The sequence below is a fragment of the Akebia trifoliata genome, chromosome 12 (genome assembly GCF_017979445.1).
Source record: "Akebia trifoliata isolate Shusen 1 chromosome 12, ASM1797944v1, whole genome shotgun sequence".
NCBI classification, from domain to species: domain Eukaryota; kingdom Viridiplantae; phylum Streptophyta; class Magnoliopsida; order Ranunculales; family Lardizabalaceae; genus Akebia; species Akebia trifoliata.
Genome location: NC_141386.1, coordinates 20,481,836 through 20,505,893, shown reverse-complemented (window position 1 = coordinate 20,505,893; position 24,058 = coordinate 20,481,836). Strand labels below are relative to the sequence as shown.

Below are 24,058 nucleotides of genomic sequence, written 5' to 3'. Positions count from 1 at the left end.
TAAAATCAAAATCATACTTAAATTTTATTTATCTCTTGAATTAACTTGAATAATGTGTCTTCCAATTGTAGAAAAATAAATTAATACCCAAAAATATAAAAATAAAAGAAAAAAAGATTAGGAGAAGAGAGGAGATGAGAGAGAGAGAGAAATAGAGAGAGAAAGAGAGAGAATAAAAAACTACAGGGATAAGGTCTTTTTATGGAAAAGAAAACTAGGGTTATTTTGGCAAAACATTTTTGCCATTTATTTGTTTGAATTTGATTTTCTATGAGAAATAGAAATATGTTCTCATTTCAATTAGAGTTCTAACCCCTTGACGTTGCTTTATTATAGTAATCGAGTAAAAAATTATGTTCAAAATGGTGAAACATGACAAACTTGGAGTCTCTGACTTATTACATATTTTTGACCAATTTGAAGTCTGAATGAGTTTTTCTACGTTAAATACAAATTTGTTCTCCTCTGAATTAATTTGTTTATCCTAAACATTTATCTTACTTCGATAAGTCAGTCAAAAGTTATGAGTAAAATGGTATGACATAGCATATTTAGAACTTGATTCTGTCAAAATCTGGAATTATCAAATCTTTTGAACCATGTTTTGACTTTGAATTTGATCTTGATTTTTTTTTTTCACTCTTTGATTTTTTAATTCTCATCTATTTTATCTGCAAGAAATGAACATATAATTAAATCCTCAAAATTTATGAAAATATATGCAATTTAGTTAGTAAAATGTGACTTATAATGAATTACCTATTATGTATGATTTATGAAGAAATTATAACTCTTAGGTTAGAAAAAACGATTAAGTGCTATATAAAATAATGGAAAAATACACTCTTTTAGGTACTTAACAATTGGGTCACCCTAAAATTATGCAAATTTTTTTTGTTTGCATGAAGCAATCAAAACATGATGATCAGTATCTCAAAACATTAATTTATCCGCACTTTTCTCAGACATTTATCTTGATTTTTGTCATTTTCATTATATTAGGTAAATAATCATACTAAGCCTCAAATTATCTTATTACATATCATACCATGCTAAATAGGCTTAGTTGCATAAAACTAATGCATTTAACAAAATACTGATTATGTGTGTTCATTGTACAGGTCACATATCAAATCATACAACCATGCAAAATTAGAGACCCAGAAATTTCAACATCAATATGGCAAAGTCAAGAACCAATGTGGCGTAGTGGATTTTGATTGGAGCGTCCTAAATCTTTTCCTCTCATGAGTTAACACATGCAAGATTGATGTCGACTATTTTTGGGTATTTCTAAAGCACTGAATATCTATAAATAGATATTTTTTTCAATTAGGAAGGGTCTTGTCCCTTTTCTCTTCTCTTCCCTAATGTCCTTAGTATTTTCTCTTGTAATTTTTCATTTTGAGATAGTTTACATTTCTGTAATTTTCTATAATTTCTCCAAGAAGAAGATAATGTACCTTCCTTACTCAATGAATACAAGAGTTGGTTTCATGACTTCTCCTTGTCTCCTTGGAATGACCATAGGCTCGATTATCTCCATTAATGAGAGAAGGAAGCCTAGGAACAAGTTTTTAATTCTGTAATTTAGTTCTTATCCTTCCATGTTTCTTTATGATTATTGGATTCTCTTCAAGGTTTTATCCAATTCTAATGGATCTAAGCTCTAGATGGATTTCTATACCTTTTATACTTAACTTAGATGTTTTATACATAGATTATATCAAAATAAAACATACTTAATCTAGATAACTGGTAGTAAGGATTTCACACATTAGTAAGTGAAGCAGTTTTAACTATTGTGTTATTCAAGCTTCATGCTATATCTTCCAACCTAAGGAACTCACACCAAACCTTTGGAGTTGAGTTAAAAGAAGGATAAAACTTAGATGTGATTTTAATTGCTAGTCATAGGTTACTTTAATCACTAATGGTATTCTTCTCTTGCTTCTTAATTTAATTTTCATTTCTATTGTTTTATTTTCCAACAATATTTACTTTTATTTTTGTTAACAAAACACAAAAAAAGATTTTAAAATAGTGATTTAGATTAACTTCATTTTGCCTTAGCTTCGTTAACCCCCTTTCTTTAGGGTTCAATCCCGTATTTTTCCCATAAATCAAGGAAAGTTATACACATTAATTTCTATGGGAAGGACAATGGTAGTCCCATTAGAATTTTGGCATTGTTGCTGGGGGAATGTGTAGTTGTTTCAAGTTTTGTTTGAAGTTATGTTTCTCTAACTTGACATTCTCGTCTTTGTTATGCACAATTTCTGAATATGTTTCTTGATTGATTTACATTCAGCTCTATAAAGCATAGTTTTATTTTACTGCCTTATATGAATATTTTATTTTAATTTGATTATATGCATTGGTTATACAACACTCAGGCAGTACATTTCACTTTAACTCAAATACATAGCAAAATATTCATCATTTTTTCCATCCTTATATAATCAAATATATGGAAAATATTTGCAATGGAGAATTTCCCGTCCATCACTGTAATTTATTTAGTGGACCTTCCTCTCTATGAGGCTCTCTAATAAAGTTTGCATTAGGTATTTTTTTTTGTCTTGGTAACTTCATTTATACTAGAACAAATAACTCATTTGTCTCCCTAATTTTTTTTCCTGCTAGTAATAGTTTTATATAGACACTCAATTATGTCAATATATCTAAGTTCATTTCTCCTCTTTTACTCGCTAAGTTATCTTTCCAATTATTCTTTCCTATGTTTCAGTACAAATTATGTGTAGATCTTTCACTTTTTTATTTTTCTTTCAACTTTACAAGTTGTTGATTAGGTAGAAAGATCACCTTGTTGGTTGTGCTTGTAATAAATGATATATTTATATATTTTTTAAGGTATTTGTTCCAATACTCTTTCTCATAAGGTTTTAAGTTTGACGCCTCTATGGCTTATGCAATTTTATGTTTATTTTATTTTTATATACTAGAGTTTGCCCATGCCTACGGCACTGGTAGGGGGTGAAAGTAGAAAAAAAAAAAAAATTCGGAACAGTATTATTGAAAAAGTGGAAAATGTTGAGTTTAGTCCCACATTGGACACTTGTTGCCTTGTATCTTTCCTTATAACCCTCATGGGCCTCTCCACTCATTGCCAATTGGTTTTGAGTCGGACCCTCAAACTTAATCATAGTATCAAAGCTGGCCTTTCTCTTCTCCACGTCACCCAGTTCATAATATCCCCATGTGCTTTGGCATAGTCCGACCCACACGTGCAGGTATCTCTTCTTATAACCTCCTAGGCCTCTCCACTCATTACCAATTGGTTTTGAGTTGGACCCCCAAACTTAATCATGGTATCAAAGTTGGCCTTTCTCTCCTCCACGTCACCCAGTTCATAATATCCTCATGTGCTTTGGCATAGTCCGACCCACATGTGCGGGGGCGTGTTGAGTTTAGTCCCACATGGGACACTTGTTGCCTTGTCTCTCTCCTTATAACCTTTTGAGCCTCTCCACTCATTGCCAATTGATTTTGAGTTGGACCCCCAAACTTATTAGAAAGGAGGAAAAGCAATATAGAAAGTTGTAAGGGTGCTTTTGAAAAGGGCTAGAAGAGAAAAGACAATAAAGTTGGGGGCATTCTTGGGAAGGGGAAGAAGAGAGAAGACAAAGGAGGAGGGACAAATCTCCTCAAGATAATTGTTTATGTGAAGTATAAATCTTAAGACAAAGGAGTGGAATCCACCGTTATGTTTTAATAGATTGATATTAAAACACTCCTTCTATGTCATTCAATATTTTTTTTTGGTCCTCAAGAAATTATTAATTTTGCTACGATAACGAGTACTTTCCATTTATTTCTTTTCTTTCACAGAAAATGATGAAAATTATACGATCATAAACACCTGCTATCTTCATATTTAGTAGAGCTTATTTTACTTTCGAACATTGATTTTACAGAAGTATATATATTTTCTTCTGTTGATAGTCTCAGGGATAATTATTTTGAGGATAAATCTCAATCGAGGATTTTGTGTTTACACAATTGGGATCATGTGTCTTTTCCATGAGTATGCTACCTTTGTGGTGTGGGGTCATGTGGATCAACTACTCCACTCGTCTCCTAGCATATGTTCATTTCTGGGATGGCATCTGTAAGCTACTAAGCTGCCCATCCTTATCATTAGATTTGTTAATTTAGACATCCTCTCTCTCTTACATTGATTTTAGAAAATAGGTCAGGCTTGATGACACATATGGCAACAACCAGGTTTGTCATGTTTGTGTCCTTTGACCTCTCTGAATTTTTTTTTTCATTGTTCAAGCTTCTTGTTGTCAATCAAAATCACAATCTCATTCCCTTAATTAGATGATTTTTAATCATTATTCTGAGATTTCTCCACGGGAGAAGTTGATCTAACGGGGTTCTATGCTTGTAACCCTCCCAGCTTTTAAGCAGAAATTCCTTTGACTTCGATTGAGGAAATTAAATCAAGTTCATCCATGATCAGTGTGTCTTAAAATCCTCAAATCAATTGAATTGAAGAACAAATCAAACTAGTTGGAGCTCAAGAGGCTCTTGGGAAGATTTGGGTTTCTGTCCCCTCCACCTCTTTTATAGAGAAGAAGCTAGTTAATGCTTCTTCACCTCAGAGACTTTGTCATCAGCCTCCGAGGGGTTCAACTCAAAGTTTATGTTTGATATGCGACATGCCTTGTCTACTTGTATCATCTAAACATTGTTAGGTGTAAAAAAAAGCAGAACTCTCAATTCTCTCACCATCTTATGCCCACAAACAAATATTTCCACATTTAATTAATTAATACAAGGGAAATGAGATCCTTTAAAAATTAATTAAGTATTATTTTATCTTATATAGTTGTAAAAAACACAGGAATTTACAGTGTTGCAAAACTCAGGAATTTACAGTGTTGCTGATTTCTACATCTCTCTGAGGAACAATTAATATTAGCATGTATTTTGTATTTGGACTTCCCCAAAGTAACCCAATCAAATATCTATTTCTATCGTTCATTGTTTATGAAAGATGGGCTATTTTTTGGCTTGTAAAAAAGATTATGTATGTTACACACGTTGCTAACTTATTCTTCAAACTGATTGTTAGTGCTTGGATGGTATGCCAAAGTTTACTACTTCAGATCAAGATTCAAGATTTTTAAGTCATATTTGTATGAAGTATTAATGTGGGATTACTTGCTGAGTTTGCATTTAATCGTTCAAAAAAAAATGTTCTATTGGGTGGAGTCCTCTTAAGATTGTTTATGGAAAGATCAGCAATCACATCTTAGATTTGGTTAAGTTTACTGATTAGAGGTGGAGCAAGTAAGGATGTAGAAGAAATGTCAAACGAGTATGCATAAAATCCATGAATAAGGAGAAAGGAAGTAAGAAATACATAACAGATACGGATGCCATATATGTCCCAAAGGTGTTTGTGAAAGCTGACTTGGTTATGATGGATTTGCAGAAAAACAAATTAAAGCTAAAGAAAATTGGTCCATGTCAGGTGTTGAAGAAAATAAATGAGAACTCATATTATATTGAACTATTGGAATGTTTAATTATCTCTCCTAATTTCAATATCATAGACCCTTTTGAATTTCACAATGGAGTTGATGAAACTAATTTGAAGAAGAGTTTCTTCTCAACTTGTGGGGATGTATTTTTAATTTTCATATTGTGTTTCCGATATTTAGGGATAACTAAGTAATTTTACTTTCTTTAGTTAGGTATCAAGGAAGTTGGGTTATAGAGAAGCATATGGACTTTTGGCTATTTTGTATTGTAAGAGAACTCTATGCCAATAAGAGTTTTTAGAGTTCCTCTATCATCCAATCCAATAGCTTGCACTTGTTATTCCTACAATTCTTATTAGAATTTAATTTGTTCCATTGGAAATTGCTGTGTACCCTCTCCTCCACAGCATTTTATTTTCTGCGATCAATTTATAAAATGTTTCTATGAGGTGAATCCTTGTTGATGTTCATCGATCAAATGCGATTATTGTGAAAACTTTTAAAAAAGAAAACATACGAGAACTAATTTTTATCAGCACTACACGTAGTTGCTTTACCTTTTTTGTGGATCCCAAACTCCCCCTATAAGGAAATAAACAGGAGAGAGAGACAGAGAGTGAGAGTAAAGCTGTTAAAGAAAATATATTACGATTTATGACTGCTTACACTCCAAGTATATTAATAAAAGACAATGTCCTAAACTAAACAGATTCCTATTCAAGCATCAAATTTCTAGAGAGAGAGAGAGAGAGAGTGAGTGAGAGTGAATAAAGCTGTTAAAGAATAGTATATATTAAGATTTATGACTGCTTACACTCCAAGTATTAATAAAAAGACAATGTCCTAAAATAAAGAGATTCCTATTGAAACATCAAATTTTTTTCTCCCTTCACGAACCGTAGATCCTTTTCTGCAGGATACAAAAGGACAGATTTTTATGGTTTTATATGGTTTGTGGAGGGAGCCTACATAAAAAGAGTCAGATCATCAGTATTCAAATTTTAACCCATAAAGTCAAGATAATCATTTTTGCATATTTACCTCTTTAAGAGAAAAGAAAAAACAAATATAAAACTTGTTCAAGACTGATCAGAAGTCTAAAGTTCAAGTGATGACTGATGTAGGTACGGTGGGATCAGCCCAAGAATTTTAAATAGCCTTCCCTCTCACAAGTTATCCACACACCTTGCAAGTACTCCATTTCTTATTTCCACATTGTTATCCGTTCCCCAGAGGGAATAGTTTTGTACACAAGTTTCTCTCGATCAACACTCTTTTTCTCTAATATATATATATATATATATATATATGGGTCCCGTTCGGCACCCTAAGTTTTACCACACACTTTAACAAACGCGTTTTATCCTACATGGGTTAGAAGTTTCGGAATGGGCTGATTTTTGGTGAGGATGATCTCTATGGTGAGGAGATCATCCTCACCAAAAATCAGCTCATTCAAAACTTCTAACCCCATCAAAAATGATTTACAAAAAATGGACGGTCCACGATTTTTCAACGTGTAAACATGGGGTTAGACATTTCGGAATGGGCTGATTTTTGGGGAGGATGATCTTCTAATCATAGAGATCATCCTCACCAAAAATCAGCACATTCCAAAACTTCTAACCCATGTAGGACAAAAAACGTTTGTTAAAGTGTGTGGTAAAACTTAGGGTGCTGAAAATTTCCCTATATATATATAGGGAAATGTTCAGCACCCTAAGTTATATATAGGGAAATGTTCAGCACCCTAAGTTTTACCACACACTTTAACAAACGTTTTTTGTCCTACATGGGTTAGAAGTTTTGGAATGGGCTGATTTTTGGTGAGGATGATCTCTATGATTAGAAGATCATCCTCCCCAAAAATCAGCCCATTCTAAAATGTTTAGCCCCATGTTTACACGTTGAAAAATCGTGGACCGTCTATTTTTTGTAAACCATTTTTGATGGGGTTAGAAGTTTTGGAATGAGCTGATTTTTGGTGAGGATGATCTCCTCAGCATAGAGATCATCCTCACCAAAAATCAGCCCATTCCAAAACTTCTAACCCATGTAAGACAAAACACGTTTGTTAAAATGTGTGGTAAAGCTTAGGGTGCTGAACGGGACCCATATATATATATATATATAGGGAAATGTTCAACAACAAACATTTTGGCAAAACATTTTTCAAAACATGGGTTAGAGGTTTTGGAATGGGCTGATTTTTGGTGAGGATGATCTCTGCGATGAGGAGATCATCATCACCAAAAATCAGCCCATTCCAAAACTTCGAATCCCATATATATATGGGAAATGTTCAGCAACAAACATTTTGGCAAAACATTTTTCAAAATATGGGTTAGAGGTTTTGGAATGGGCTGATTTTTGATGATGATAATCTCTACGATGAGGAGATTATCATCACCAAAAATCTGCCCATTCCAAAACTTTTAACCCATCAAAAATGGCTTACAAAAACTGGACGGTTCATGATTTTTCAACTTGTAAACATGGGGCTAGAAGTTTTGGAGTGGATTGATTTTTGGTGAGGATGATTTCCTCACCGTAGAGATCATCCTCACCAAAAATCAGCCCATTCCAAAACCTCTAACCCATGTTTTGAAAAATGTTTTGCCAAAATGTTTGTTGCTAAACAGGACCCTATATATATATATATATATATAGGGTAGCGTTCAATGGCAAACTTTTTAGCAAACTTTTTGGCAAAACATTTTTCAAAACATGAGTTAGAGGTTTTGGAATGGGCTGATTTTTGGTGAGGATGATCTCTATGGTGAGGAGATCATCATCACCAAAAATCAGCCCATTCCAAAACTTCTAACCCCATCAAAAACAGTTTACAAAAAATGGACGGTCCACAATTTTTCAGTTTGTAAACATGGGTTAGAAGTTTTGGAATGGGCTGATTTTTGGTGAAGATGATGTCCTCACCGTAGAGATCATCCTCACCAAAAATCAGCCCATTCCAAAACCTCTAACTCATGTTTTGAAAAATGTTTTGCCAAAAAGTTTGCCAAAAAGTTGGCCATTGAACGCCCCCCATATATATATATTATATATATATATATGGGAAATGTTCAGCACCCTAAGTTTTACCACACACTTTAACAAACGTTTTTTGTCCTACATGGGTTAGAAGTTTTAGAATGGGCTGATTTTTGGTGAGGATGATCTCTATGATTAGAAGATCATCCTCCCCAAAAATCAGCCCATTCCGAAATGTTTAACCCCATGTTTACACGTTGAAAAATCGTGGACCGTCCATTTTTTGTAAACCATTTTTGATGGGGTTAGAAGTTTTGGAATGAGCTGATTTTTGGTGAGGATGATCTCCTCACCATAGAGATCATCCTCACCAAAAATCAGCCAATTCCAAAACTTCTAACCCATGTAAGACAAAACACGTTTGTTAAAGTGTGTGGTAAAGCTTAGGGTGCTGAACGGGACCTATATATATATATAACCCATGTTTTGAAAAATGTTTTGCCAAAATGTTTGTTGCTGAACAGGACCCTATATATATATATATATATATATATATATATATATGGGAAATGTTCAGCACCCTAAGTTTTACCACACACTTTAACAAACGTTTTTTGTCCTACATGGGTTAGAAGTTTTAGAATGGGCTGATTTTTGGTGAGGATGATCTCTATGATTAGAAGATCATCCTCCCCAAAAATCAGCCCATTCCGAAATGTTTAACCCCATGTTTACACGTTGAAAAATCGTGGACCGTCCATTTTTTGTAAACCATTTTTGATGGGGTTAGAAGTTTTGGAATGAGCTGATTTTTGGTGAGGATGATCTCCTCACCATAGAGATCATCCTCACCAAAAATCAGCCAATTCCAAAACTTCTAACCCATGTAAGACAAAACACGTTTGTTAAAGTGTGTGGTAAAGCTTAGGGTGCTGAACGGGACCTATATATATATATAACCCATGTTTTGAAAAATGTTTTGCCAAAATGTTTGTTGCTGAACAGGACCCTATATATATATATATATATATATATAATATATATATATATATAATATATATATATATATATATAGGGTCCTGTTCAGCAACAAACATTTTGGCAAAACATTTTTCAAAACATGGCTTAGAGGTTTTGGAATGGGCTGATTTTTGGTGAGGATGATCTCTACGGTGAGGAGATTATCCTCACCAAAAATCAGCCCACTCCAAAACTTCTAGCCCAAGTTTACAAGTTGAAAAATCGTGGACCGTCTATTTTTTGTAAACCATTTTTGATGGGATTAGTAGTTTTGAAATGGGCTGATTTTTGGTGATGATGATCTCTTCACCATAGAGATCCTCCTCACCAAAAATCAGCCCATTCCAAAACCTCTAACCCATTTTTTGAAAAATGTTTTGCCAAAATGTTTGTCAAAATGTTTGTTGCTGAACATTTCCCATATATATATATATGGGAAATGTTCAGCACCCTAAGTTTTACCACACACTTTAACAAACGTTTTTTGTCCTACATGGGTTAGAAGTTTTGGAATGAGCTGATTTTTGGTGAGGATGATCTCTATGATTAGAAGATCATCCTCCCCAAAAATCAGCCCATTCCGAAATGTTTAGCCCCATGTTTACACGTTGAAAAATCGTGGACCGTCCATTTTTTGTAAATCAATTTTGATGGGGTTAGAAGTTTTGGAATGAGCTGATTTTTGGTGAGGATGATCTCCTCACCATAGAGATCATCCTCATCAAAAATCAGCTCATTCCGAAACTTCTAACCCATGTAAGACAAAACGCGTTTGTTAAAGTGTGTGGTAAAACTAAGGGTGGCGAACGGGACCCTATATATATATATATATTATTATAAACAAGTTTCTCTTTAATGAATGGATGCTTTAATTTAGTGTTTATATCACCATGATATGCTTACTAGTTACCCATGGATATTTGAGGTGTGGGTGTGGGATTTAAATCTTCCTCCCTGAGTGTACATGTGATCTAGACCCTTTTTAAAAGAGTTGTGATAATTTGACGCTCCCATCACAGAATCGTAAATCATTTACCTCGGGATACATGAGAAAAAGATTTATGATTTTGCATATCCCGAGGCAAATGATCTACAGTTCTATGATGGGGTGTATGTTAGAAAATCATTATTCTATTTTAAAATGTAAATGTACATCTATAATAGTCACCTGCTTTGATACAAATTTCATTACAAAACAGAAGTAATACCCTATGAGTCCAGATCATGTACTCCCACCCAACTCCCACACCTCAAATCATGTATAGATCTCTCATTTTGAAGAAAGAAAAAATCCCTCTTGTAGTGTATTAATTGAGAAATCTATATGCCAAGATTTGAGGTGTGGGAGTGATATTTCAACCCTCCTCCCTCGACTTATAGGCGGACTTTTCTAGTCTCAATCCGCAGTTGAGGCTATCCAACAACATGTCAGTTAGGATTTGAGAAGGACAGATTTTCTATAGATAAGTTCCAATCTTTTGGGGATTATTAACTTTTCCAAAATTTTCTTTTGGGAAAATGCTAAGAAAATGGCTCCTTATGGGAAAATGTGTATTGATGCCTAGAAAATCTCTGTTTTTCCTCAAATCCTCTAACTGTTATGTTCATGTTGATAGGTTGAGGGTTAAGGCTAGCATTTTCTGGGTTTATAAGATCCAGACTCTTAAAATATTATGAGCTGTGATGAATGCACACGGTTTTGGTATGTGTTGGCTATGACGCTGATGTGGCAAGGGCATAGAATCATAGATCTTTTTTATCAGGATACACTGAAAAAAGATGTACGGCTCTATGCCTTTGCCATGTCAGCTTGATGTACCAAAACCGCATGCTTTCATCATTATTCAATATTATATTAGATGGAAGGTGACTAAAACTTCAACTTGTATATATGGAGTCATCCTTTCTATTACCATCACATAACATATTAATTTTTAGGAATTTTTTTTTTTGGTCGAAAACCGAAATTGAGGCTGAGCATCAAACATATGACTGAGATAGGAGGAAAAACATAGGTTTCGTGATGATTGGTTTTCATATTTCCTAGCAATCTATATTTATTGGGAATCCCTAGGAATATCTTCCCTACTTTAGCCAAGCATTTGATGCTCTATGAACCTAGGATTTTCCAAATTAATTTTGAACTTGGATAAGATTAATTGTCAACGAAAAATTAATGATAAATATACCAGGGATGGCTGGTAGCAGTAGTGCTGCAACTGGAGACGTTGAAGATCAATACATCTCGTATATGAATTCTATCAAAATGAATCTTGAACAAGTGTCTCCAGCACACACAGATTGTTGCATCTACAGGGTTCCTCAGATACTTCGTAAGCTCAATGAAAATGCTTATACCCCTCAAATAATCTCAATCGGACCATTTCACCACAAAAATGAAAATCTCCAAGCTATGAAAAAGCATAAATGGCGGTACATGGATGATCTACTTCATCGAGCATCATCATGGGAAGAAGCACGGGATGCTTGCGGCAAGGCCATTTGGGGATTGGAAGAAAGTGCTAGTAACTGCTATGCGGAGACCACAGATCTTAACAGAAATAATTTTGTGGAAATAATGCTACTCGATGGTTGCTTTGTATTAGAATTGTTCCTTAAGCACTCAGAGACAAGAGACAAATATGACCCACTATTAGATAACTTCTTGATGTTCAGTACTATCATGCGTGACATGATATTGCTAGAAAATCAGATTCCGTTTATCGTCCTTAACTCTTTATATAATCATCTAGTGGGAAAAATGTCCAAGCCTCTCTCCTACTCCCTCTTGGAATTTGTCTCAAGTTTCTTTGAACAGATTTTGCACATGAAACAGGAAGTATTCAAACTAAGTTGCAAACATTTACTCGATCTTTTGCGCAATTGTTACCTTCCAGGCCCTCGTACAATAACAGAAAATGGTGGAAATGGGCCTAGATTCGTGTATTGTGCAACCGAGCTTAGAAAAGCAGGAATCAATTATGAGAAGCGCAAATCTAGCAACTTAACTGAGTTAAAGTTTAGCACAAGCAACGGAGTGCTAGAAATCCCCCCTATAAGCATTTTGGATGGCACCGAGTCTCTCTTTAGAAACCTTATTGCTTTTGAGCAGTGTTCCAATGGTACTATTAGCTATGACATTACGTCTTATGCCATCTTCATGGATTACCTCATCAATTCCTCAAATGACGTCGAATTACTTCAACGGAAAAAAATTATCGAGAACTACTTAGGTCGCGAGGAAGATGTTTCAAATCTCTTTAACAATCTCTGTAAGGAAATTGCGGTGGGAAATTTCACATTTTCTGGGCTTTGCAAGGACTTGGATGGATATTATAACAGCCCTTGGCACAGAAGGAAAGCAAAATTGGTGCGTGACTATTTCCATAGTCCATGGGCAATCCTGTCGCTCATTGCTGCCATTCTATTACTTATTTTCACGTTTTTACAGACTGTATTTTCGATCCTTTCTTATTTTCCACATTAATCTTGTATTTTGTTTCATTTTGAGGTTCAATTAATGGTTGTAAGATAAAGCATTTACAATATATATTTGATTAACGTGGTCTTACCTCCCCAAATTACGATTATCATGACTAATGTAGAAGCAATTTTTTTATAGTACTTCGAGATCTCAATTCAAATAAAGATCACAAACATAAACCATATGAATAATACAAAGAATAGGTGATTGGTTCTTTCACTGCTATCCCCAAATCAATCGTTTCTTCTCATTCTTTCCCCTTTATAATGACTTTTAGTCATTTTTATATAAAAAAATCCTAAACCTAGAAAAGAAAATCAAAACCTAGTTAGATTATAATTTTCATATTCATCCTCATCCAAATTTAGTAATTATTTATCCTTCTAAATTGGGATTCTTCCCTAATTAGATAGAGTTCCACCCAAATAATGTCACGTTTTCATCTTGAGATTCTCACAGTTTAATGTGACATGAACAGTCCAGATGGGAGAGGATTTTATATATCCAAAATATCCTCTCTTGAAGGTGGCAACTAATGTGTTGATATCCACCTTCAAGAATTCTGCAATTTCTAACAATCCTTTGTGAATGAGCACCGTCTCTGATTCCATTCTTGAGCTCTTGAACTTATCTTGGTTTCATTTAACACAAAATCTTTATTGTATTGTGTTATGGTCCCACCTCATTTGGTGTTTCAAATAGAGATAAATTTGGCCAAGAAGTGGAGTACAAGCAAGGAAAAAGTTGAAGGGAAGTGAAGAAGAAAAGATCATCAACAAGAATTAAAAAATATAAAAAAGATCAGAAAATCCTTACTGTAGATAACGAATGCTCATTTGCTATCATTGCTAGAAAAAATATTTTAGACATCACTTTTTAATGATGTCTATAAGAAAAAAGTGACGTCTAGTCTTTGAATGAAACATTACGTGTAAAAGGCGGCGTTTAGACATCGTTGTTTTTCAAAAATGATGTTTCAAGATCAAACGTAAATCGATGTCTAAATTCCACACTTTTTTGTGCGATTCCTCCACCTGTGAAAAATGCACTTTAGATTTAAAATTTGATGTTTATTTAAAAAAAGTGATGTCTAAAGTCTTTTTTTTTTTTTTTTTTTTTAATAGTAGTGTATTCTAAGCGAATGTCCATTTACTATCTTGATAGAACATTATTTAGGGGTAGTTTTGTATTTTCAATTAATATTTTTGTAACAGGCTCCTTTATAATTCTATAAATAGGAGAGTCCTGTAAGGTTCTAAGGATTATTAGTTCTTTTCTAGAGAGATATATTTCAGAGAGAGTTAGAGAGTTCCTAGAGTGGGAAAACTTGGGCAAAACTGTAACTCATGCACCTTTTAATAAATTATTATGGATTTTAAGCTTCTATTTCTGTGGGTGTTTTAGTTTAGTTTTCCATTTTGTAATCTTATTTTCTCTGTAATTTAATAGATCTCAAGCCTTACAACTCCCTTCATCTTGTTTCCATCTTTATTCATAGAACATGATGAAATCACAACCACCTTGCCACTTGAGAGGGTGGATTCAGATCCATCATCTTTGATTGTCCATTCATGGATGATAACCCACTATCCATTGAAGCCCTAACATAAATCAATCAGGTTACAACTTCAACCACAACGAAAATGGAAATACAACTAGGACAACTAACCTTGTCTTAAAAAGAAAGAGAGAGTGGTCAGTTCCTAGAAGGAACAATCCCGAAAAGCCAATCTTTAGAACAACCTTCCACGAAAGAATAGATTCATCTCAAGTTGACCGATGATCCACTTTCAAAGAAAATGTTGTCCAAGAGGAAACAAGGAACGATGTCGATCTTCTAAATACACCGATTCCTAAAGATTTGACCACCACCAAAAGTGGAACCTCTTTGGAAATCATCAAGATAGATCAAATTTTGTGTCCCCTCTAGTCAATAATTTTACAACGTTGTAAGGACCTCGGTTGTCCTACAATCGTCATCATCACAGGGAACATGATGGTTGGACATTTTTTCAAGAAGGTGAATACATTAACATAGAGAGACTTAAGAGTGATGTTGAACATATTGCGAAATAATTTTCAAGCCATTAGGACAATAGAAATTTGTGTGAGTAACATATAGGAGAGAAAGTCAATTGAGATGTTTGTAAAATTTGGTTATAGGAAAATTCCTAGGGATTAACCCTTTTGATTGTTTTGGCTAAAGACATTAACCAATGTAATAAGTCTAGCTGAAGATGTTGAATTAACATTTTTTAGAGGCAACCTACTTTTTTTTATTTTTGTTTTTAATAGATTTTCAATTTTAGATGAGTAATGTAATTTTTCACTTTTGTTGGCCTAGAACTTGGCCCATTCCCTCATTGGGAATAGTTACTGATTCTAAATCAAAATGGTAGGTTCTAAAAGAAAATTCATATGTTTGGGGTTGAAAAAAACTTAGCAGAAATGAATGGTCTACCCATTGATAGGTTTTCACTTTATTGCCCCCCAGAAATAATTACTAACGAATTGTGACGACATACCTGATGCACCTAAGCTCTATTTACTAAAAAGTGACGAGCTGAGCTTGAATGTTAAGCGATAATTTTGATTACCACTTTATCCAACACTTAGGATTTTTTTATAGTTATTTTGTCTTGTTGTGATTTTATACATTAGGAATCATTCACCCAGGTAATTAGCACAGTATCTTTTGTGATGCTTATAATTTCACAACATGATTATGATTAATAGGACATATTCAATGGACGTTGCGATAGTGGTGAGTGGTGTGTTGTCTCATTTTAGGAGACATTGTGTTGGTAATAACATGATTGTAGGATCATTTTAAGGAGCTATTCAGTTCACTTCATTTCCTTATTGAAAATTTAATTTTTGCATTTGCATTTACTTATTGAAATTTTGAGGACAATATCATGTTTAAGTTTGGGGTGTAGGGTTAGATTTTCACCTCTTTTCTTTTCTTTTTATTTAAAAAATATACAAAAATTTGAATTTTTTTAAGAAAATTATTTATTTGACAAACTTTATTGTAATAGTATTTTCAAGATCTTAGCATATCTTTAAGCACTTGGTTAAGCATCTTAAATCAATCTTTGGATCGAAGATTTAATTTGGAGTTTCCATTGGTGTTTCTCTTAGATAAATCTTATAATAAAGTTACCTTAAATTTTGAGTTACTTCTGATAAAGTTACTAAGTTGTGAATTGAGTGAGTTTTTATCTTCTTTCCACCTAGAGTATTAGGAAAAATTGGGTCTGATGAACTTTGATTTCCTTGTTCATTTGGTTGGCTGATTAGAAGAAAAATAAAACTAAGTTGATTACATCTTAAACAACAACCATTCAATTAGACTGGATACTTTGAAAATAACTACCTGCTTTTCTTTAGTGTGAAACAGGATAAGAAAAGAAATAGAAAGAAAAAGAAAAAAGATCCCTCGAAAAAAAAGAATTTAAAAAGAAAGAAAAAAAATAGAAAAACTAAGAATTTCAGTAGGGTGAAAGCAAGTAAGAATAAAAACATGAGTACATTGGAATATCATAGATAAGAAAATGTAAGATTGAGAGTGTGATCTGTGTCTCAAAACTCTAATTTATCCACACATTTTCTAGAGTCATTTATCTCAGGTTAAGTCTCTATTTTACCTTTATTAGCAAATAATCAAGTTATGTCTCAGAATATCTCGTTAAATGTTTTTCATTTTAATTAGGCATAATTATATGAAATAATGCATTTGTTGAAAAACTAATTACACGTTTGTTCATCGTGTAGGTCGAAGATCAGAATGTTAAGATTGAATACCAAATAAGTTAATTATCTTTGCATTGCAAATAAGAGAGCCAAAAAAAGAACCTTGACAAGACTCAACCACGTGTGAGCCAGCTTGACTGCGGTACGGCATGCCTAGTCCGTTGTGCGATAATAGGTGACTGGTGTTCGTCGTATAAATATTTCTCTAAACAGGACAAGAACAAAATATAAATTAAAATTAATAACTTACTTTAGATTGGCAAATAAGGTCATTCCACTGAAGATTGAAGGACTAATATTCTAGATTTTAGAAATCTAAAAGAAAAAGGGTGGGATTTTGGAGACTAAACTAAAAACTAATTAAATTAACTTGAAAATGTTTGAATTGAAAAACATCTAAAGAGAATGAATCCACCCAGGATAATTATTTAAATCAATTTATTTTCGAATTATTTTTGATAACTTAAATCAAGAAATTAACAAAGGTTCTTAATTCGGAGGATTTAACAATAATGAAGTAAATAATTAAAAATCTGAAATTACCTAAGATTTCTTTTCTTTTAGAAGTTTTATCGCCCAATGATTCAACATCACAACGAGCATCCGATATAATGGATTGTACCCAATACTAATGGATTACGTCAAGATGAAAGATAAGGAGAAATAAATCGAGAATACTGAATAAATAAGGAAGCAAAATCTATTTTAACAATGAAAACATCAAGAACTAGAAGAATAAACTAAAAATAAATAATAGCATTGGTTCATCAATCTTTCTAGATTGGGAGATTAGTCAAGATTCATTTTAAAAATTAACAAATAACATAAAATAAAAATCATACTTAACTTTTATTGATCTCTTGAATTAACTTGAATACTGTGTCTTCCAATTATAGAAAAATAAATTAATACCCAAAAATATAAAAGAAAAGAAAAAGAGATTAGGAGAAGAGAGGAGATGAGAGAGAGATCAAAGAGAGAAGAAAGAGAGAGCCAAAAATTAAAGAGATAAGATCTTTTTATAGACAAAAACTAGGATTATTTTGAAAACTCGTTTTCGTCATTTTTTGTTTGAATTTAATTTTCTATGAGGAATAGAAATATGTTCTCATTTCAATTAGAGTTTTAACCTCCTTGACGTTGTTCCATTATAATAATCGAGTAAAAAATTATGTTCAAAATGATGAAACATAACAAACTTGGAGCCTTTGACTTATTACGTATTTGTGACCAATTTGAAGTTTGAATGAGTTTTTCTACGTAAAATACGAATTTGTTCTCCTCTGAATCAATTTGCTAATCCTAAACATTTACCTTATTTCGATAAATGAGTCAAAAGATATAAGAAAAATGGTATGACATGGCATATTTAGAACTTGATTTTGTCAAAATCTGGAATTATCCAATCTTTTGAATCATACTTTGACTTTGAATTTGATCTTGATCTTTTTTCATTCTTTAATTATTTAATTTTATATATTTTATCTGTAAGAAATGTATATATAGTTAAATCCTCAAAATTCATGCAAATACATGTAATTTAATTAGTAAAATGTAACTTATAATGAATTAACTATTATGCATGATTTATGAAGAAATTGTAGCTCTTAGGTTAAAAAAACGATTAAGTACTTTATAAAATAATGAAAAAATACACTCTTTTAGGCACTTAACAATTCGGTCACCCTAAAATTACGCAAATTTTTTTTGTATGTATGAAGCAATCAAAGCATGATGATCAATATCTCAAAACATTGATTTATCCGCACTTTTCCTAGGCATTTATCTTGATTTCTATCCTATTTCATTAGATTAGGTAAATAATCATGCTAAACTTCAAATTATCTCTTTACATATCCTACTATGCTAAATAGGTTAAATTGCATAAAATTAATGCATTTATCAAAAGATTGATTACGTGCGTTTGTTGTACAGGTCAAATATCAAATTATCAAGATGGACTATCAAACCAAGCAATCATGCAAAATTGGAGATCCAGAAGTCTCAACATCAATATGGCGCAGTCAAGAAAAAATGTGGTGCAGTGGATTTTAATTGGAGCATCCTAAATTTTTTCTTCTTATGAGCTAACACGTGTAAGATTGATGGCGATTATTTTTGGGTCCTTCTAAAGTACCAAATGTCTATAAATAGATTTCTTTTCCCAATTAAGAAGATGAAAGCGCTCTCGACCTGTGCGTGCAGATCTGTTTTTTATTTTTTAAGAGTTGCCACTTAGTTTATGGTTTAGAAATAAAAAATTAACTCTAAACAGATAAACGGTACTCAATCATGAAAAAAGAACATATGGGTTTAAGGATCATGTTACGGGATTAGAAGGTGTTAGGCACCAATCCTGCCCGGCTAATATCGGTCTTTACTTTTTCCAAAAATTTGACATTGTAAGAAAGAATAGTCTAAAAATTAAAATAAAAAACCTTCTTTACCTGGATGACTGCGATAGTTGATTCCCTTAGAACTGGTGGAGAGCATTCCTCATGTGAATTTTCTCGCTTTTGTCTCCGTTGCCAGATACATTTTTGATCTCTGAGATGAGATTTTCTCCTCTGAGATCTAAATATTTTTTATTTTTTTGAGGTGTTTTAAAAATTTCTAGGTGTTTTTTAGGTAAAAAAATGGGGTTTGGGTGTTTGGTATGGACTTGGGGTTTTAGATTTAGGATTTTGAGAAGTCTTGGAAGAATTTTTTGCCTATCTTTCCTATGATTTTTTTTGAATTGTGAATTTCAGTGGTGGAGACTCATTTTTAAAAAGCTTTTGAAGATTAGGGTTTGGGATTAGATCACTTAGAGATAAGATTAAGTTGTTTCAATTAGGGTTTAATTAGATTTTATTTGAATTTTAAATTTTGAAGTTTGACTTACGTAGAATGATAATTTTTTAAGTTTTTGGAGAACCCCCAAATGGAGGGTTCTTTATTAAATTATATTTTTAATTCTTCGGGACTACCGGTGGAGGGTTTTTTATTAAATATCATGTGGGTTTCACTTAAATAAATAGGCCACCACTTAAAATTTGGCCCGTGGACTTAATTAATTGGTTTTATTTGTTCAAAAATTTTAATTTAATTTATTAAGATTTCACTTTACGTTAATTAATATTTTAATTATTTGTTTCAAAATTTTATATTTTTAGGATTGGAAAATTATCGATTTGCCCTCAAAAAGGACTTTTGCTTTGAGAGGTTGTTTCTGATGTTTTAAAATATTTTGAAATCAATTTTCCGTAAGGATTTTATGAGAGTATTAGTTTTTGTCACTTATGGATTTTTAGCGTGAAATGATTGTAGACCCTTTGAGGGGTATTTTTGTAATTTTATCAAATTTTGTGGAAATTGGTAATATTTGGTTTTAGTTTATTGTTTTATGTGTTCGAAAGAGTTTTCTTAAGTGTAATGTAGGCTCTAAAGATGTTCTGATGTCATGGGTATTTTGATAATTTGGTTATTTTTTAATAATTTTTCTCGTAAAGTTTCTTTTTGTCTTAAGAATGATGATTTCTATGTTTTGAGTCATATTTTTCTAGTATAGCGTAGTTTCTAAAGTTTACTTGTTTGAAATATCTTATTTGAATTTTAGAAACACATCTAGTAACAAATAAAAAATATTGGAATATTCATCCATCATTGGGAATCATCGCAATCAGGTTGACGAGTTGATTAATTAGGTAAGTACAAAAATGAGATGTCTACAAATGCCCCTTTTTGGCAAAAGGTTGTATCAAACTAGATAGCAAATGTACTTTGGTAGATAGTGCGATATCTGAATGCCAAAGCTAATGACAGTTCATTTTGTAGCCTGATTTAGCAATTCATCTAGATGTTTGGACTTTTTAGGGTAAAACTCTCCCTGAACTAAAAGTTTGTCAGATCCTCGAGCCTAAACTCTCACTGACAATGTCAGATCCTTGAATGTTTGAAAATTCTCTCTGACTAATGCAAATGTAATGAATGTGCACGTGTGTGCAATAGTGTAATGATAATTTTGAAAAAAGTGCGCATCCATCCATTTTGTGTATTCATAAAAAGATTGAGTAAGAAGACTAAGCAAAAAATAAAATCTTGGAAAAACTTGAGAAAAGAACAAAGTAAAACTTGAAAAAAATCTGAATGATGTCTGAGAAAAATCTGTGCAAAAGTTGAATGTCCTACTCAGCCTATCCTAGGTGAAAGAGTAATGAACTTATTTTCTAGGAGTCCTACTCTACCTGCTCAGGGTGAAAAAGTAATGAACTTATTTTTCTAGGAGTCCTACTCTTACTACAAGGTGTGAAAGAGTAATAAACTTATTTTTCTAAGAGTCCTACTTTACCTGCTCGGCATAAAGGAGTAATGAACTTATTTTCTAGGACTCCTACTCTACCTGCTCTGGATGCAAGAGTAATGAACTTTTTTTTGGGAGTCCTACTCTACCTACCCTGGGTGAAAGAGTAATGAGCTTTTTTTTAGGAGTCCTACTCTACCTGCTCGGGGTAAAAGAGTAATGAACTTTTTTTTTTGAGTCCTATTCTACCTACCTTAGGTGAAAGAGTAATGAACTTTCTTTTAAGAGTCCTACTCTACCTTCCTTAGTTGAAAGAATAATGAATTTATTTTCTGGGAGTTTTACTTTACCTACCCTAGGTGAAAGAGTGATAAACTTTTTTCTGGGAAAACAAATGGGAAATTAACACCGTTTCAAGATGCTTTTTTTTATAACAAAGAGTTGGATTTTATGAAGTCAAGTCAACATTTTTACTTTTTTTGAACTTCAAGGGTTTTAAAAAATTGCTATCAAGAGGGTAACCTTTAATTCAGGGTTTAAATTGATCAAGCTTCAGAACATAATTCCCTTAGTTTGACAGAGAACATTGCATTGGGGATAGTTTGAAAATGAATACCTATAGTGTAAAGGGGAAAACTACACGTTTTAAAAAAAGAAAATGCCCTCTGTTATGAAGGTTTGAAATATTTGATTACCACAAATGCAATAAAGATTCAACTTTTAATTTTGACTTTTTATATCGAAGATTTTGAGTCAGGCTCAAGAGAAAAAATATTTCATTTTTAGATTCATCGTAGAATCTACCCTTCTCCCTTTTGGTTCACTTAGGGAAGCAAAAATTTTCAGATCAATCGTAAATAAGACACTCGTAGCTTTTGAGTCTTTGCCTGATTTAAGTTGGGTATTGAAACTTGATTATATCGACTTCTGATGTTTTGGTTCGGACCGCCTTTTTAGCTTTTCAACTCAATAGAGTTTTTTTTTTATTTTTTTTTATTTTTGGTTGCTCTAACTTTTGCCTAGATTATCATTTTAGGTTTTCAATCTAGCGAGTATGCTTTAGTTATTGCCTAGATCACTTTTTCAAATTTTTGATCTAGCGAGCTTATAATTGTTTTTACTTTTTATTTTTTCTTTGCTCTGATTGTTGCTAAGGCCGTCATTTTGGATTTTCAACCTTGTGAAAGCGCCCTCGATCCGCGGGGTGCTCGGATCCGCTTTTGACCTTTGAGGTTTGGGAGTCGCCACCTAGTTATTACAGTCTAGGAACCAAATATAGACTCAAAACGGATAAAAACGACTAATCTACTAAAAAATAAACTGAGTCCGAGGATCACATTACGGGGTTGGAAGGTGTTAGGCACCAACCCCGCCCGACCAATGCCAGTCTCTACTTATCCCAAATAAGACTACATTGCTAACAAAAAAACCTAGATAGAAAAGAAAATAAAAGAAATTTTACCTTCAAGCGCAACGATTCTCGTTTCCTCAGATCTAACAGAGTAACTCCTTATACAGTATTCCTCGCTTCGTTCTGTCTCCGGATCTGATTTCTGATCTCCGAGATAAGGTATCTCTTTCTTAGATCTGGGTTCTTCAAATTTATTTATGGATTTTTAGGTGTTTTTGAAGGGCTTCTAGGTGTTTTTCAAGCTAAAATTGAAGTATGGGTGTTAGGTAAGGAGTTGGGGCTTCAAATTTAGGGTTTATGGGATGCTAGGGAAGCTTTTTAATATACTTCTCTTAGGGTTTATTATTTGATACGAAAATAGGGTGTGAGGACTCCTATTTATAGATTTTTTTAAGGGTTGGTTTAGATAGAATTAGTGTTTAATTATAATTATTTTAGTTAGAGTTATATTTTAATTAGAATTGTTTTAGGTAAAGTTATATTTCAATTAGAATTATTTTAGGTAGAGCTATATTTTAGTTAGAATTCTATTAAATAGAGTTATTATTCAATTAGAACTCTATTAGGATTTTGACTTTTGGTCTTACTTGATTGACTTTAAGATTTTGAGTTTAGTCTTACTTGATTGACTTTAATATCTTGACTTTGGTCTTACTTGATTGACTTTAATTTTGACTTTAGTTTTACTTAATTGTCTTTAATATCTTGACTTTAGTTTTACTTGATTGACTTTAATTTTTTGGAGAACCCCCCTCTATTATATCTTTATTTCTTTGGACCCCCAAATGGAGGGGTCCTTGAATAAATATCTTGGCAACCCTCAACAATTTTGCCTGAGAACCTGATTGATCAATTTTTTTAGTTAAAATTTTTAAATTAATTTATTAATATTTCACTTTAATTATTTAATATTTTATTTATTAATTTCAAAATTTTTAATTAAAAAATTGTAAAATTATCGTTTTCCCCCCAGAGAGGACTTTTTGTGTTTTAAATCGATTTTTGATGTTCTAGGATGTTTTAGAATCAATTTTTTATAAGGAATTCAATGAAAATATTGGTTTATGTCATTTATGAAATTTTTTGTGCGGAATGGTCGTGAACTTTATGAGGGGTATTTTCGTAATTTTGTCAAATTTTGTGAAAATTGACGAAATGATTTATTTGATTTCGATTTGTTATTTTATGTGTTTGAAGGGATTTTCCTAAGTGTAATGTAGGCTCTAGGGTTGTTTTGATGTTAGGGGTATTTTGATAATTTGGTAATTTGATAATTTTTTAGTGATTTTTATTGTAATGTTTGTTTTTGTCTGCAAAATGATGATTTCTATATTTTTTGGATCATATTTTCCTAGCGTAGCGTGGTTTCTACAGTTTTGTCAGTTCGAGATACCTCATCCGGATTTCTAAAATATATCTGGTAACAAAATAAAGCATTGCGATAAACATCCATCATTGGGAATCGTTGCGATCGGGTTAACGAGTTTATTAATCAGGCGATTGCAAAAATGGGGTGTCTACACCTTGTCAACTTGCCTTAATTTTTTTTGCTTAAGTTGTCCTTTCGAGTTTTCAACCTAGTAGGCTTTTTTTTTTCT

The 24,058-nt window shown here is 32.7% G+C and overlaps 1 protein-coding gene across 1 annotated transcript; it reads left to right on the top strand.

Moving 5' to 3' along the window:
* The first annotated feature begins 10,386 nt into the window (after positions 1 to 10,386).
* Positions 10,387 to 13,099, top strand: LOC147389044 (UPF0481 protein At3g47200-like). Its single transcript, XM_086418857.1, has one exon. It carries the CDS (start codon positions 11,704 to 11,706, stop codon positions 13,012 to 13,014), a length of 1,311 nt encoding a protein of 436 aa, XP_086274983.1. The 5' UTR covers positions 10,387 to 11,703; the 3' UTR covers positions 13,015 to 13,099.
* Positions 13,100 to 24,058: the final 10,959 nt, after the last annotated feature.

Excerpts from the sequence above, each read along its gene's own strand:
- LOC147389044 (XM_086418857.1), top strand. The coding sequence starts at position 11,704 with ATGATAAATATACCAGGGATGGCTGGTAGCAGTAGTGCTGCAACTGGA.